Source organism: Bufo bufo, chromosome 9 (genome assembly GCF_905171765.1).
Source record: "Bufo bufo chromosome 9, aBufBuf1.1, whole genome shotgun sequence".
In the NCBI taxonomy this organism is placed as follows: Eukaryota; Metazoa; Chordata; class Amphibia; order Anura; family Bufonidae; genus Bufo; species Bufo bufo.
The window spans coordinates 226,055,870-226,069,427 of NC_053397.1; the positions used below are offsets into that span (position 1 = coordinate 226,055,870).

Consider the following 13,558-nt stretch of genomic DNA (forward strand, 5'->3'; position numbering starts at 1 on the left):
CAGGTGGACGAGGGTGAGATGCTCTGCAAGAAGACAAGGGTGAGATGTTCTTCAGCAGGTGGAGGAGGGAGATGAGATGTTCTTCAGCAGGTGGAGGAGGGAGATGAGATGTTCTGCAGCAGGTGGAGTCGGGAGATGAGATGTTCTGCAGCAGGTGGAGGAGCCTGAGATGCTCTCTGACAGGAGGACTAGAGTGAGATACCCGGAAAGTAAGATGAGAGGGAGTGATGCTCTGCAAAAGGGGAGGGGCAGGAGGGGCGTGGCCAGACATCAGCAGGATATAAGGCAGCTCCCGCGGCTTCTCTTCCCGCCTGCTGCACCGACCGAGCGATCTGAGACCAGCACTGTAAGTGTTAACACTGGGGGGCCACAGCACAGGGGATGGAGCCTGCTGGGGGGGTTTGGCGCCCTTGAACTTGAACCACGTGACTGTGACCTTCCCGTGGCCGGTAATCCCCCCGGTCGCAGTCTGCGCCTTATTTGCACCTGTCCTGGCGCAGGATAAAGGGGGGAGGGGAATAATGTCCGCACCAGGCGCTCCTGTCCGGGGCCCCATCCCCCCGTGTACCGCAGCCGGAGGAGAGGCGAGATTTGTGGCTTCCTCTTTCATAACCTACAGCCCCAGAGATCAGGGGGGGGAGCACGTGACCCCACCCCTATATACTAATTGCGGGGTCCTGTGTGCCCCCTATACATGGTCCTGTCTGGTACGGGGGTCCTGTATCCTGTGTGTGCCCCCTCACCCCCTATACATGGTACTGTCCTGTCTCCTATGGGGGTCCTGTATCCTGTGTGCCCCCTATACACAGCAGTCCTCTGTCTCCTATGGGGGTCCTGTATCGTGTGCCCCCCCCCTATACACAGCAGTCATCTGTCTCCTATGGGGGTCCTGTATCCTGTGTGCCCCCCTATACACAGCAGTCACCTGTCTCCTATGGGGGTCCTGTATCCTGTGTGCCCCCTATACACAGCAGTCCTCTGTCTCCTATGGGGGTCCTGTATCGTGTGCCCCCCCCCTATACACAGCAGTCATCTGTCTCCTATGGGGGTCCTGTATCCTGTGTGCCCCCTATACACAGCAGTCATCTGTCTCCTATGGGGGTCCTGTATCGTGTGCCCCCCCCCTATACACAGCAGTCATCTGTCTCCTATGGGGGTCCTGTATCCTGTGTGCCCCCCTATACACAGCAGTCCTCTGTCTCCTATGGGGGTCCTGTATCTTGTGTACCCCCCCTATACACAGCAGTCCTCTGTCTCCTATGGGGGTCCTGTATCCTGTGTGCCCCCTATACACAGCAGTCCTCTGTCTCCTATGGGGGTCCTGTATCCTGTGTGCCCCCCTATACACAGCAGTCACCTGTCTCCTATGGGGGTCCTGTATCCTGTGTGCCCCCCTATACACAGCAGTCACCTGTCTCCTATGGGGGTCCTGTATCCTGTGTGCCCCCCTATACACAGCAGTCATCTGTCTCCTATGGGGGCCCTGTATCCTGTGTGCCCCCCTATACACAGTCATCTGTCTCCTATGGGGGTCCTGTATCCTGTGTGCCCCCCTATACACAGCAGTCCTCTGTCTCCTATGGGGGCCCTGTATCCTGTGTGCCCCCCTATACACAGTCATCTGTCTCCTATGGGGGTCCTGTATCCTGTGTGCCCCCCTATACACAGCAGTCACCTGTCTCCTATGGGGGTCCTGTATCCTGTGTGCCCCCCTATACACAGCAGTCACCTGTCTCCTATGGGGGTCCTGTATCCTGTGTGCCCCCCTATACACAGCAGTCACCTGTCTCCTATGGGGGTCCTGTATCCTGTGTGCCCCCCTATACACAGCAGTCACCTGTCTCCTATGGGGGTCCTGTATCCTGTGTGCCCCCCTATACACAGCAGTCACCTGTCTCCTATGGGGGTCCTGTATCCTGTGTGCCCCCCTATACACAGCAGTCCCCTGTCTCCTATGGGGGTCCTGTATACTTTGTATCTTGGTTCTATATGTTTTGGCGCTGCGGCTCCCTGTATGTAGCTGTTGGAGCATGCTGGGGGTTGTAGTGCCTGGGGGCCTCCAGTAACTTTTGGGCACTTCTAACCAGGAAGACTCTGCAGCCGGATATCTGTCGCTTCTAGAGGCTTCCAGAGAGGTGGGGGATGGGTCGCCTGCAGCCGGGGTCATTGTCAAAGTCCTCACGCCCTGATCAATAATAGATAACTGTATCTGATCCCATCATCGGGGTGAATTATGTGGGATGCTCCTGGTTATACGTAACATGCAGTCGGGCTGTAATCTGCCTGTATTAGGGGGGCCCCTCTGGACAGCAGGGGCCCGGCCGCTCCATCCAGCGAGGATGCTCCAGTATCGGCTCTGGATTTGATGCTGATGACACTGGATTTGGCAGGAGCCGTGGATTGTGGAATTTCTGGCAGCAGCCGGGTCATCGGAGCGTTACAGTGTATCAGGTTATCGCTGGCCGGAGTGTAGACAAGTGTTACATTGTATCTGGTTGTGTACAGGCTGCTGTCAGCCTCGTTACATTGTACCAGTTGTATATCGGGTCACCTATAGACCGCCACTCGGGCTGTACCTAGTATCCGCCGCAGTCACGTGTCCCATTGTATGTAGGATTATGTCTGGCATCAGAGATCGACTGTTCTTAGCCGTTACGTTGCATCGGGATGTATGCAGGACTGTTACGTTGTATCGGGGATGTATGCAGGACTGTTACGTTGTATCGGGGATGTATGCAGGACTGTTACGTTGTATCGGGGTGTATGCAGGACTGTTACGTTGTATCGGGGTGTATGCAGGACTGTTACGTTGTATCGGGGTGTATGCAGGACTGTTACGTTGTATCGGGGTGTATGCAGGACTGTTACGTTGTATCGGGGTGTATGCAGGACTGTTACGTTGTATCGGGGTGTATGCAGGACTGTTACGTTGTATCGGGGTGTATGCGGGACTGTTACGTTGTATCTGGGGTGTATGCGGGACTGTTGCGTTGTATCTGGGGTGTATGCGGGACTGTTGCGTTGTATCTGGGGTGTATGCGGGACTGTTGCGTTGTATCTGGGGTGTATGCGGGACTGTTGCGTTGTATCGGGGTGTATGCAGGACTGTTGCGTTGTATCGGGATCTCCTGGATTATTTCCTTTTAGTAAACTGATTTTGTAGTTGAATCTGGAGCCTGTAACGATGTGATTCTTGGAGGAGGATTATGGGTTTACGCTTTGCCTCAGACGCTGCGTTCCTCACGGTATTTTCAGTTTACGTTGTGCTTGGCGGCTCCTTTCACAGATTTTTTTTGGGGGGGCATTTAATTTTTGTCGCTCTATAGAATTCTGTTGGAGGCTTGTTCCATCCATTAGTTCTGTTTGCACCTCATAGGTGGCATAATACGTGTCCTTACATCTGCTTGCTGTCAGGAAATGGGAACACTTGTGGTTTACATTGTAGGGCTCATTCACATGCGGGCGGATTTGATACTAGCGCAGGAAATGGAAGGAGATCTTGTTTCCTCTTGTGATTTTTGACTTGGTAATACTGATGAAACCTGCAAGGTGTGCACGAGGCCTGAGGGTCCGTCCGGACGCGGTCCCGCTCACACAGCTGCAGGACTCCGAGGACGGTTCTGACCGCGGACCTTTTACCGGTGTCCATCAGATGCCTCCTACACGGCTGGGTGACTCCCATACACTTGACTGGGAGGTGTAATTCACTGCCAGCAATCGGATCTTGAATGTGATGAGGAAGTGAAGCGCACGTTATTAGAAAGTTGCAGAACGTGTCCTGCAAGGAGGATAAAGCCGCATTTACATCCAAGGGGAAACTCCCTTTTTAAATTCTATCCCATGGTGCTCGTTGGGGTCAATGAGTTTGGTGACTTCATGGCGATTCCTCTGTGCTGCAGTGACCCCCCCCCCCCACTATAGGTCAGGGTCTTTCTTTACATGTTGCCCTTTGGAATCCAGAAAACTACTTGATGCTTGGATGTATAGAGGTGGAAGACGTGAACCTTGACCAAAAGTTAATGAATGACTTCAAGTGCGGCATAAGATGTGTGAGCGGCAGAAATTGCAAACGCTGCCGCTTCCCATCTACCATCTTGACCTTGGTGGCCTCCACCTCTTGTAAAACGCATGGTCTTCTGGAGGGGTCTGCGCCGCTCGCTGTGCCTTTCCCAGGATCCTCGTTCTTTCTGGTCCTGGGAAAGTGAGGGCTGAGTGCAGACTGGGGGAGAGGAGTCGGTGGGGACCCCGTGTGACAGCTGTGAGACGTATGTACGTGAAGGAGGGGGGCACATATATACATAACCCACCAGTATCTGCACGTTTGCAGACGGCGCCGGAGACTCCTGGGTAGTCTGTAATCGCCTGTCTTAAAGCGCTGTGCCTTTAAAGCCCCTGAGAACTGAGCTCTTATGTTGTGGGGATTGTGACAGTCTGTTAGTTATTGTTTGTTACATTGTTGCAGGGTCTGCGCTCACTTCCTGTGTTTGGCTAACCCATCCATCTAAGGGTGCGTTCACACGACTGCGGATCTGCAAAACACTGATACCGGCCGTGTGCGTTCCGCATTTTGCGGACCGCACATGGCCGGCGCTATATAGATAATGCCTGTTCTTGTCCGGACAAGAATAGGGCATGCTCCATATTTTTTGCGGGGCCGCAGAACGTAACAACGGATGTGGCCCCATTGAACGGATGCGGATCCATTTGTACGGTTGTATGAGGCGGTCACGGCGCTCCACATTGTACCTTGGTCCCTTCAGTGCTGGACTGAGATATCAGGAGACAGAAGGGGTCCCTGCTGACTACAGAGCTGTGACCCCCCGCCCCCATTCCCCAATCTTCATAGGTCCATACACTAGTCACAAAAGAGAAACCTCATTTACTTAGTTGCAGCTTTGGCTGTAACTGGAGTATAAGACATGATATAAGATGATCAGCACAAAATAACAAAGAATTATTTGGGTCTTAGGTTCTGTAATGAATCATGTGACCCGGCTGACGCCACTGGATCTCCTCAAGAACCTGCAGGGGGTCACACGCTTGAATGAAACCTTTGGGTCTCCCTTAGAGACGTCCTGGCTGCTCAGATACAATGTATCGCTCTATGCGGGACGTCTCCAGGGAGGTGGAGCGCCCCTTTAAGTCTTGTAACTCCAGGTTCCGATCATTGAGAGCTGCGCGGTTTCCTCGCGTCCTCACCGCCACTGTCACATGTTTCCTATCAGTTTAGTAAAATCGTGGCATCTAATTCTGTGCTGATGGAATGAATGGGAATTAATGGCGGACGCTTTTCTTATCCTTTTTTTTTTAGACTAAATCATCATGTCTGCCGGAAACGCCAAGATCGGTAAACTCGCTCCTGACTTCACCGCAAAGGCTGTGATGCCCGATGGACAGTTCAAGGACCTGACGCTCTCAGACTATAGAGGTGTGTGGCTCATGAAGTGTTAATGCGGAGGTTTGTGAAGTCGTAGGACCCCCCCGGCCATACATTTGATATAGCAGAGCGTTTTCCCAGCCACTCTCCCGGACCCCCATTACACGCGCAGGCTGAACGTACATATCTCAATGGGGAGCGGGTGGTCACCTGTGGCAATGCCTCTGTTTCCACTCCTCTTCTGAGAACAGGATCAGACATGTTGAGATCGCTCTGCCTGATCCACATCTTCCCTAAAGTCTACAACTAGGGGAGGGTTGGTAGTCGCCATATACATTAGACGGCAAGCTTTGAGGTCTGTTCACACAAAGCAGTCAAACTGCAGGTTATTAGCACAGACCTTCATCTGAATAAACTGCGATGTGACTGCGCCGTGTGAACAGACCCTAAATCCATCACTTCTCGCCTCGCTGCCTAGAATTGTCCATGGTCACTAGCCCCCACTAATGGACCCAGTCTCCGTTATCTGGCGGTGCGCAGCACCCATGAAGATAGTGGTGTCCTCCACAATGGGGCTTCTGTCGGGGACGCCTCACTCCATTATTCACCTGTGAATGGGGCAAGAGCTGATCTGTCGGACCATTGTGTCGCCTTCCACCTGCAGGGAAGTACGTCGTCTTCTTCTTCTACCCCTTGGACTTCACCTTTGTTTGCCCCACGGAGATCATCGCCTTCAGTGACCGCGCGGAGGAGTTCAAGAAACTAAACTGTGAGGTCATCGCGGCGTCCGTGGACTCTCACTTCTGCCACTTGGCCTGGTAGGTCCCTTGCTGCAGCGTCGGGTGCTAGAGTCCAGGATTTGGGAATGTCCGAGGCGCTGGAGACATCGGAGCGCAGTCGAGTTTCCGTTTGTCTCCACCTTCACCAAGATCTCTGCTTTCTGTCAGTAAATGATCCTTGCCTAGTTTTGCTCACATACCTGGTTGGTTACAATGTGTCAGTGCAGGTACAGACTATCCTGTCTGCACTGTACGACGCAGGGCTTCCACCCACTGAATAGAAACTACGCTTTCATTCACTGACTGCAGGCAAAGACCGCTACATGTCAGAGGCGGAATATTCAGGGTTTGAGCAGGGGGCTTGGATTTGTTCTTGCTGCACGTTTGTCTTGCGCTGGATCAGCTCTGCTATGTCCGATTACTGTGGATTCCACTCTTAACCCTTCTATGTCTCTGCTGCTCAGGACCAGCAGTCCCCGGAAAGATGGCGGCTTGGGCTCCATGAAAATCCCCCTGGTGGCCGACACTCTGCGCACAATCTCTACAGACTACGGTGTCCTCAAGGAGGACGAGGGGATCGCCTTCAGGTGAGGGGACCAGTGTTCTGCAGCAGCTGTGACCGTCACTTAGTGGGCAGCCATTGTACACAATGGCAGCAAGAGGAGTGTGGCCCCAGGGGATAAGGGGCCCTAGTGTGGTAAATCTTTCACTCATAAAAAGGGTTAATTTAAAGGGCCCCAGAACAAAGTGTGAGCTCTGTTTCCTATCCGCTTGCTGACGTCTCCATGTTTTCTTGGTTCAGAGGCCTCTTCATCGTGGACGACAAAGGAATCCTGCGTCAGATCACCATTAACGACCTGCCCGTCGGCCGCTCCGTGGACGAGACCCTGCGGCTGGTCCAGGCCTTCCAGCACACGGACAAGTATGGCGAAGGTGAGTGGTCTGTGCAGGGGACCGGACAGGCTTCACTTCCGAAGTTTGAGGTTCCATGTACCTCATGCCGGAATGGAATGGTTTGGTTAATATTAAGCCCGCTGTGTTCTTCAGGGGTTTTATTCCAGAACTCACCATGCTTTACACTTCTGTTGCTCCCCTTGTCTCTTGGGGGGGGGGGGAGGAAGTTGGAGTCCGTACAATGATAGACTGAGTGATGCCGTCCCCCAGAATTCTCAGAATAAGGGGGTCTAATCATTGTATCTTCCAATTCCCAGTTGAGAATTCTCTGCTTCTTGACTCGCTGTGTGAGCGGAGCTGTTACAATGTGTCAGCGCTTTTCCTGCTTTATTTACATAAGAGTAGGTGTGATGGGCGTGAATGGGTGATAGGGCACAGTACGGACGTTAAGAATAGGACCTATACTCTGGATTTGCCAGAATCTCTCTAAGGCCTCTCGCACACGACCGTATGGTTTTGCGGTCAGTTTTAAACGGATCCGTTCCCTTTTTTTGTTTCAGTAGCGTTTCCGTTCCGTTTGTGATCTATTTTTTGCAGATCAGTAACGGAAGCGTACAATAATGTTTAAACAGTAGGTACATAAAAAAAATTGGGCTGGACATAACATTTTCAATAGATGGTTCTGCAAGAAACGGATACGGAAGACATACGGATGCATTCAGTTTTTTTTGCGGAACCATTGATTTGAATGGAACGTGATTTGCGGGCAATAATAGGACATGTCCTATCTTTTAATGGAAATGGAATGCATGCGGAGTACCTTCCGTTGTTTTTGCGGATCCATTGAAATGAATGGTTCTGTATGCAGTAAGCAAAAAAAACGGAATGTAAACGGGGGAGAAAAAAAAGCGTTTGTGTGCAGGAGGCGTAAGGGTGTGACCATATGATGTGGTGTCATCATGGCCGTGACACTGCTGCGCAGCGCTTTGCGTACTGTACGGTCATAGGGGCTGTGTTAGGGGGGACAGACAGTGGTCTCATTAGTTCAATTGCAGACCTCAGAAGCAACACGACCGCGCCGCCACCTGCACACATTGCAGAATACGCGCGGTTTTCTCGCGTAGATTCCATGGTGCGGGTAGTACAGTACCAGCAAAGTGTTAGATTCCACAAGTCCCACGTTCTCTGCAGACACGGACCGGCCGTGTGGACCTCAGTCTGCAGCTTGTCGGTCCGTGCATTCCATCCTGTTCAATGGCCGGGTGCGATCTGTGGCAAATCCGCACCAAAATCTGGTTAGAAATTGTGGATTTTGGGGCGGATATGCTACAGAAACGCACATAAATCTGCATTGAAATGCAAGTGAATTTTGTGCGTTCACCAAACCCCGTGCGCAGGCGGCCTTAGCGCGTGTTCACACTGAAAAGCCGTTCCCTTCACCTCAATAATGCTTGTAGAAATCCATGCGCTTATCGCCCCAATGAATGGGAGGTTCTGCAGCAGAAGCTGAAGGGTAACAACTGCTGATCTAAACTAGAGAGGTGCTAGTAACGCGCCCCCTCCCCCCACCGGACATGCACTGGGGGGTCCATGGCTGCTGAGCCCCTTGTGAAAGTAACTATGAACACAACTAATGGACTTTCAGTTCTATTTATGATGCTTGCTGTCAGTGAACAAGAACATTCAGAGGCCGAAACCTGTACAGGGTCCTGCTCTCACAGCTGAGGGTTTGGAACAGTTGCATCCAGTATGTACAATGCTCTGTGATCTGAACGCAGCAGTTGTACAGATGTTACTTTGCTACAATGTATCGCTCTGGAATCCAGGCTGTTTACCTGGCACATCATTTGTCTAGACTGAATACAAGTGTAACAAACCCTCAGCTGAGAGCTGAACTGGACCAGTACAGGTTTACTGCCTCTCGGTGTAAACGGTCATTCACTTGCAGTAAGCAGAGATCTTGAAAATGGTGACCATTTGAAACCCTCCGGAGACTCTATTAAAAGTTCTTCACACGGAATGTCTCGGTGTTAAACAAGTTCTCGTTGTATTCCGCTTATGAAATTCGTTCACGCTTCGTTTGGTGGTAAAAGGTGAATTGCGTTAGGATTCCGTTACCACGCACCATAACGCAATCCTGACAATGCCTTTAGAGCCATTCCGTTATTCATTCCGACATAATAGAAGTCTATGGGCTGCATAACGATCCGTCCAGTTTCCGTTAGGCAGGGGAGTCCTCTCCTGATCCAGAGTCCTCTCCGGCCTAACGGAAACTGGACGGATCCATTTTGCAGCCCATAGACTTCTATTATGTCGTAATAAATAACGGAATGCTTCTCAAGGCATTGTCAGAATTGCGTTATGGTGCGTGGTAACGGAATCCATAACGCAATTCACCTTTTACCACCAGCCGACGTGTGAGGCGACGTTCTCACCAGCGTTGTTAGAATCCAGCAGGCAGTTTTGCTGTAGGAACTACCTGCCGGATCCGGCAAACTGTATGCAAACTGATACCCTTGTTTTCTGGATCTGTCTCATCCGGAATAACTGATCCGGTATAAATTTTTCCAAAGATCATAAGCGAAAATAGCTCCTCCTATATCCCGGTGCATGAGCAGACTGGAAAAATCGCATCCGGCTATGCAGCGATTTCCACAAACCTTGGTACCGGATCCGGCATTAATAAATCTCTATGGAAATTGGTGCCGGATCCGGCAAGTGCGGTATTGTTCCAGGATTTTGGCCGGTCAAATACCGTAAAAGGGACAGAGCAGAAAACGTCCTGATGCATACGGACAGATCGCTCTCCATTCAGAAAGCTCTCGCTGGTGTGAATGTATCCTTATCCAGCCTGAGCGCAATAAATGTCCTGATACAGTGTAACAGTGTGTCTAGAATCCAGATCAGATGACTGTAACAAACCCTCAGCTGTAATATGTATTAGGTCAGTGCAGGTTTTCAGCCTTGGGTATGTAGGATAACTGACAGCAAGCAGAGGAAGTGAATCACAGCCTGTTAGACAGTTTCTTAACGTTCCGTCCGCTCTTGTCTGTTGCAGTCTGCCCGGCGGGATGGAAGCCCGGAAGTGACACCATCAAACCCGACGTTCAGAAGAGCAAGGAGTATTTCTCCAAGCAGAAGTAGGGGCCGGATCCGCTGGTGTCGTCGTAGTCGTCGTCTCTGTATAGAAGGTTTAATGTATTTAAGGAGCATTTTCTAATGTAGAACATGGCGCCCGCTGCCGCGGCGGTGCATTCCTGCTGGCTGACGCTTTTTGTAAAGACCAATAAAGTTCTTTCAGGAATGACCTGGTGTCTGCGCTCATTGTGACGTCACGTGACCGGCGGAGTGGGGCTCTCACTATGGCCGCCGTTGTGTCCTTCCAATTTGAGAAAAGCTGTCTCCGAACAGTGCAGCCAAAAATGAGTTCCCCTGTGATGATTGCATGTCCTGCCCGCTGGGGACACTGCCCGTGTGAGCACATGGCCGCACAAATCATGGCGTCCGAAGCTGCACCTCCCATTCTGTTAAGGGTCCATTCACGCGTCCGTAGTGCACCCGGCCGGCACCCCCATAGAACTGCCTATTGTCCGCAATTGCCGACAAGAATAGGACATGCTCTATTTTTTGACACTGTGTGCTGTCCGCATCTATTCCGTCTCCATATAGAATGGATGGGTCCGCACCATTGCGGAAGTGTGAATGGAGCCTAAGGCCTCGTGCACACGACTGTTGTGTGTTTTGCAGATCCACAAAACACGGATGGCGTCTGTGTGGATTCCGCAATTTGCGGAACAGCACGGACAGCCATTGATATAACTGCCTATTGTCTGCGAAACGGACAAGAATAGGACAGGTTATATTATTTTTATTTTTTTATTGAGCAACGGCTGCGGACAGTACACGGAGTGCTGTCCACATCTTTTGCGGCCCCATTGAGGTGAATGGGTCCATATCAAAGCTGCAAAAACTGCGGCTCGGATGCGGACCAGAACACCGGCTGTGTGCGTGAGGCCTAAGTGTTATACTCTTGGCCAGGGATCAGCACTCCAGCTGTTCTACATCTCCCAGAATCTTCCTTTTTTAATTCTTTGGGTGTTTCAAGAACAGCTGAGTAGGTGTGCATGCTGGGAGTTGTAGTTTCACAGCAGCTGGAGTGCTGAGGTTTGCTTATGCCTGCTCCAGTCACAGCCAAAGCTGCATTTATAATTCTACATGATGGTATTTTGGCCTTTGCTCCCAAACAGCTCAGAATTCACAGCTAGAACAATTACTCGTCAAAAGGTATAAATAATGAGGTAATACAGGAATCAGAATTCACGGATTATCCCTCATAAAACATAACCTTTAGGATGATCTACATTGATAAAAATAACAGCCACAGTTTATCGCGGTCCATTACGGTACGGTCTGCCGTCTTGTAGGTAGAGTGAAGATGATGATATCTCGGGCACTGTCTCTACAACTGTGCACCCTGCCTATGATGGAATAGCCGCCCCGCTAGGGGCGATCCTGTATCGGGAACTTCCGAAATAGTCTAAGAAGGCCCTTATTTGGGATGGTCCTCTTGTGGAGATGACCGGTCACTCAGATACGTAAAATAATAAACAATGTGCAATTGTGAGAAGTCAAAAGTGACCGCAGTGTATACGAAGAAAACCGCAACTCAATCTACAATGGTAAAACCGCACAGTGCGAGTTGATCTGTACTGACACAATATGGTGCAATTAAAAACGGATCCGTCCCCCATTGACTTACATTGAAAGTCAGAACGGATCCGTTTTGACTTAGACTTTTTCTTGAAAGAATAATTCAAACTGATCCGTTCTGAACTGATATAAGTGTTTGCATTATCGGTGCCGATCCGTCTGTGCAGATACAAGATGGATCCGCACTGAACGCGCGTGTGAAAGTAGCCTAAGGCTAGGTCTAGACGTCATTTGTCGCGCGACAATTTTTATAATGGCAGTCTATGGTGTCACAACGCAACAGTCGCAGAAAATCCGTTAGAGATGCAGTGCGACACCATAGACGGCCATTATAAAAATATTTGCATGACCAATGTTGCAGTGTAGACCGAGCCTTAATCACCTACACCCGGTGTCTTCTCCGTAACCGGATTACATATTTGTGATCAGTAAAAGTTACAGGACTAGAACGCCGCTCCCGGCGGTATAGAATATATATATATATACACTTTGTCCTCCAATGATTGACGAAGTGACTGTATAAGATCTAATGAGCTCTGATTATAAGCATCACGTTTGTCACATAAATATCCGACCTCCTCCGAATGAAGGAATCGAAGCCGGGTCCGGTAAAGACACGAAGGCAAGTGCTGAATGTCCAGGGATGATACACAAACGGAAGGATCATGGGGTGTCGCCTCACAGATACAACCCCGTATTGGCAGATATACGCCTTACACAGACGCCTGCTGTAATACCGCGCAGATATATCACATGAGTAGTAGATACGCTGTGTAATAATGGCCTGGGCCCAAACTGTGAGCAATAGACAATGCTATTTATGCAGATGATGCTCATTTCGGCCAAACACGGCAGATTACTTGCGTGCCGCCAGAGAGGAATCCATGTTGTAACAGCGGGAGACTTTACAGCGGAAGTCCCTCATGAGGACCCCAGAGTCGCGGTGCTACCCGCATGTAGGATCGAATGGAGGGCGGGGCTGATTAGTGCCAATGCACAAACCAAAATCACATGACCCGCCATTGAGCGGGCCAAGTGCCGCGAGACTTCTTGATCTGGTGACCAGTGGTCACAAGACCGGAGAGTTGGCGTCATGGCAACCATGACATCATATAGGAGATAAGGTATCCAGTTCGAATCATATTATTGGAGGGCGAATCGGAGGAGGGTAAAATCAGCCGGCACATCTGTTATATATTAGAAACCTGGAATGTGTCGGCAGATAAGAACCATTTGGCCCATCTAGTCTGCCCAATATACTGAATACTATGGATAGCCCCTGGCCCTATCTTATATGAAGGATGGCCTTATGCCTATCCCATGCATGCTTAACCTCCTTCACTGTATTTGCAGCTACCACTTCTGCAGGAAGGCTATTCCATGCATCCACTACTCTCTCAGTAAAGTAATACTTCCTGATATTACTTTTAAACCTTTGCCCCTCTAGTTTAAAACTATGTCCTCTTGTAGCAGTTTTTCTTCTTTTAAATCTTCTCTCCCCTTTTACCTTGTTGATTCCCTTTATGTATTTAGCAGTTTCTCTCATCTCCCCTCTGTCTCGTCTTTCTTCCAAGCTCTACATGTTAAGGTCCTTTAATCTTTACTGGTAAGTTTTGTCCTGCAATCCATGTACCAGTTTAGTAGCTCTTCTCTTAACTCTCTCCAAAGTATCAGTATCCTTCTGGAGATATGGTCTCCAGTACTGCGCACAATACTCCAGATGAGGTCTCACTAGTGCTCTGTAGAGCGGCATGAGCGCCCCCCTCTGTCTACTGGTAATGCCTCTCCCTATACACCC

The 13,558-nt window shown here is 50.3% G+C and overlaps 1 protein-coding gene across 1 annotated transcript; it reads left to right on the forward strand.

Annotated features, from left to right (window-relative positions):
* The first annotated feature begins 241 nt into the window (after positions 1-241).
* On the forward strand, positions 242-10,358 carry PRDX1 (peroxiredoxin 1). The gene is made up of 6 exons (XM_040408210.1): positions 242-346; positions 5,312-5,428; positions 6,042-6,195; positions 6,621-6,743; positions 6,959-7,089; positions 10,109-10,358. Exons 2-6 carry the CDS (start codon positions 5,323-5,325, stop codon positions 10,192-10,194), a joined length of 600 nt encoding a protein of 199 aa, XP_040264144.1. The 5' UTR covers positions 242-346; positions 5,312-5,322; the 3' UTR covers positions 10,195-10,358.
* Positions 10,359-13,558: the final 3,200 nt, after the last annotated feature.

What these genes read in the sequence shown, in the direction of transcription:
- PRDX1 (XM_040408210.1), top strand. Translation starts at nt 5,323, where the DNA reads ATGTCTGCCGGAAACGCCAAGATCGGTAAACTCGCTCCTGACTTCACC. An exon ending in GACGAGGGGATCGCCTTCAG is followed by an intron (nt 6,744 to 6,958) that starts GTGAGGGGACCA and finishes TTCTTGGTTCAG; the next exon opens with AGGCCTCTTCATCGTGGACG. An exon ending in CACGGACAAGTATGGCGAAG is followed by an intron (nt 7,090 to 10,108) that starts GTGAGTGGTCTG and finishes TGTCTGTTGCAG; the next exon opens with TCTGCCCGGCGGGATGGAAG.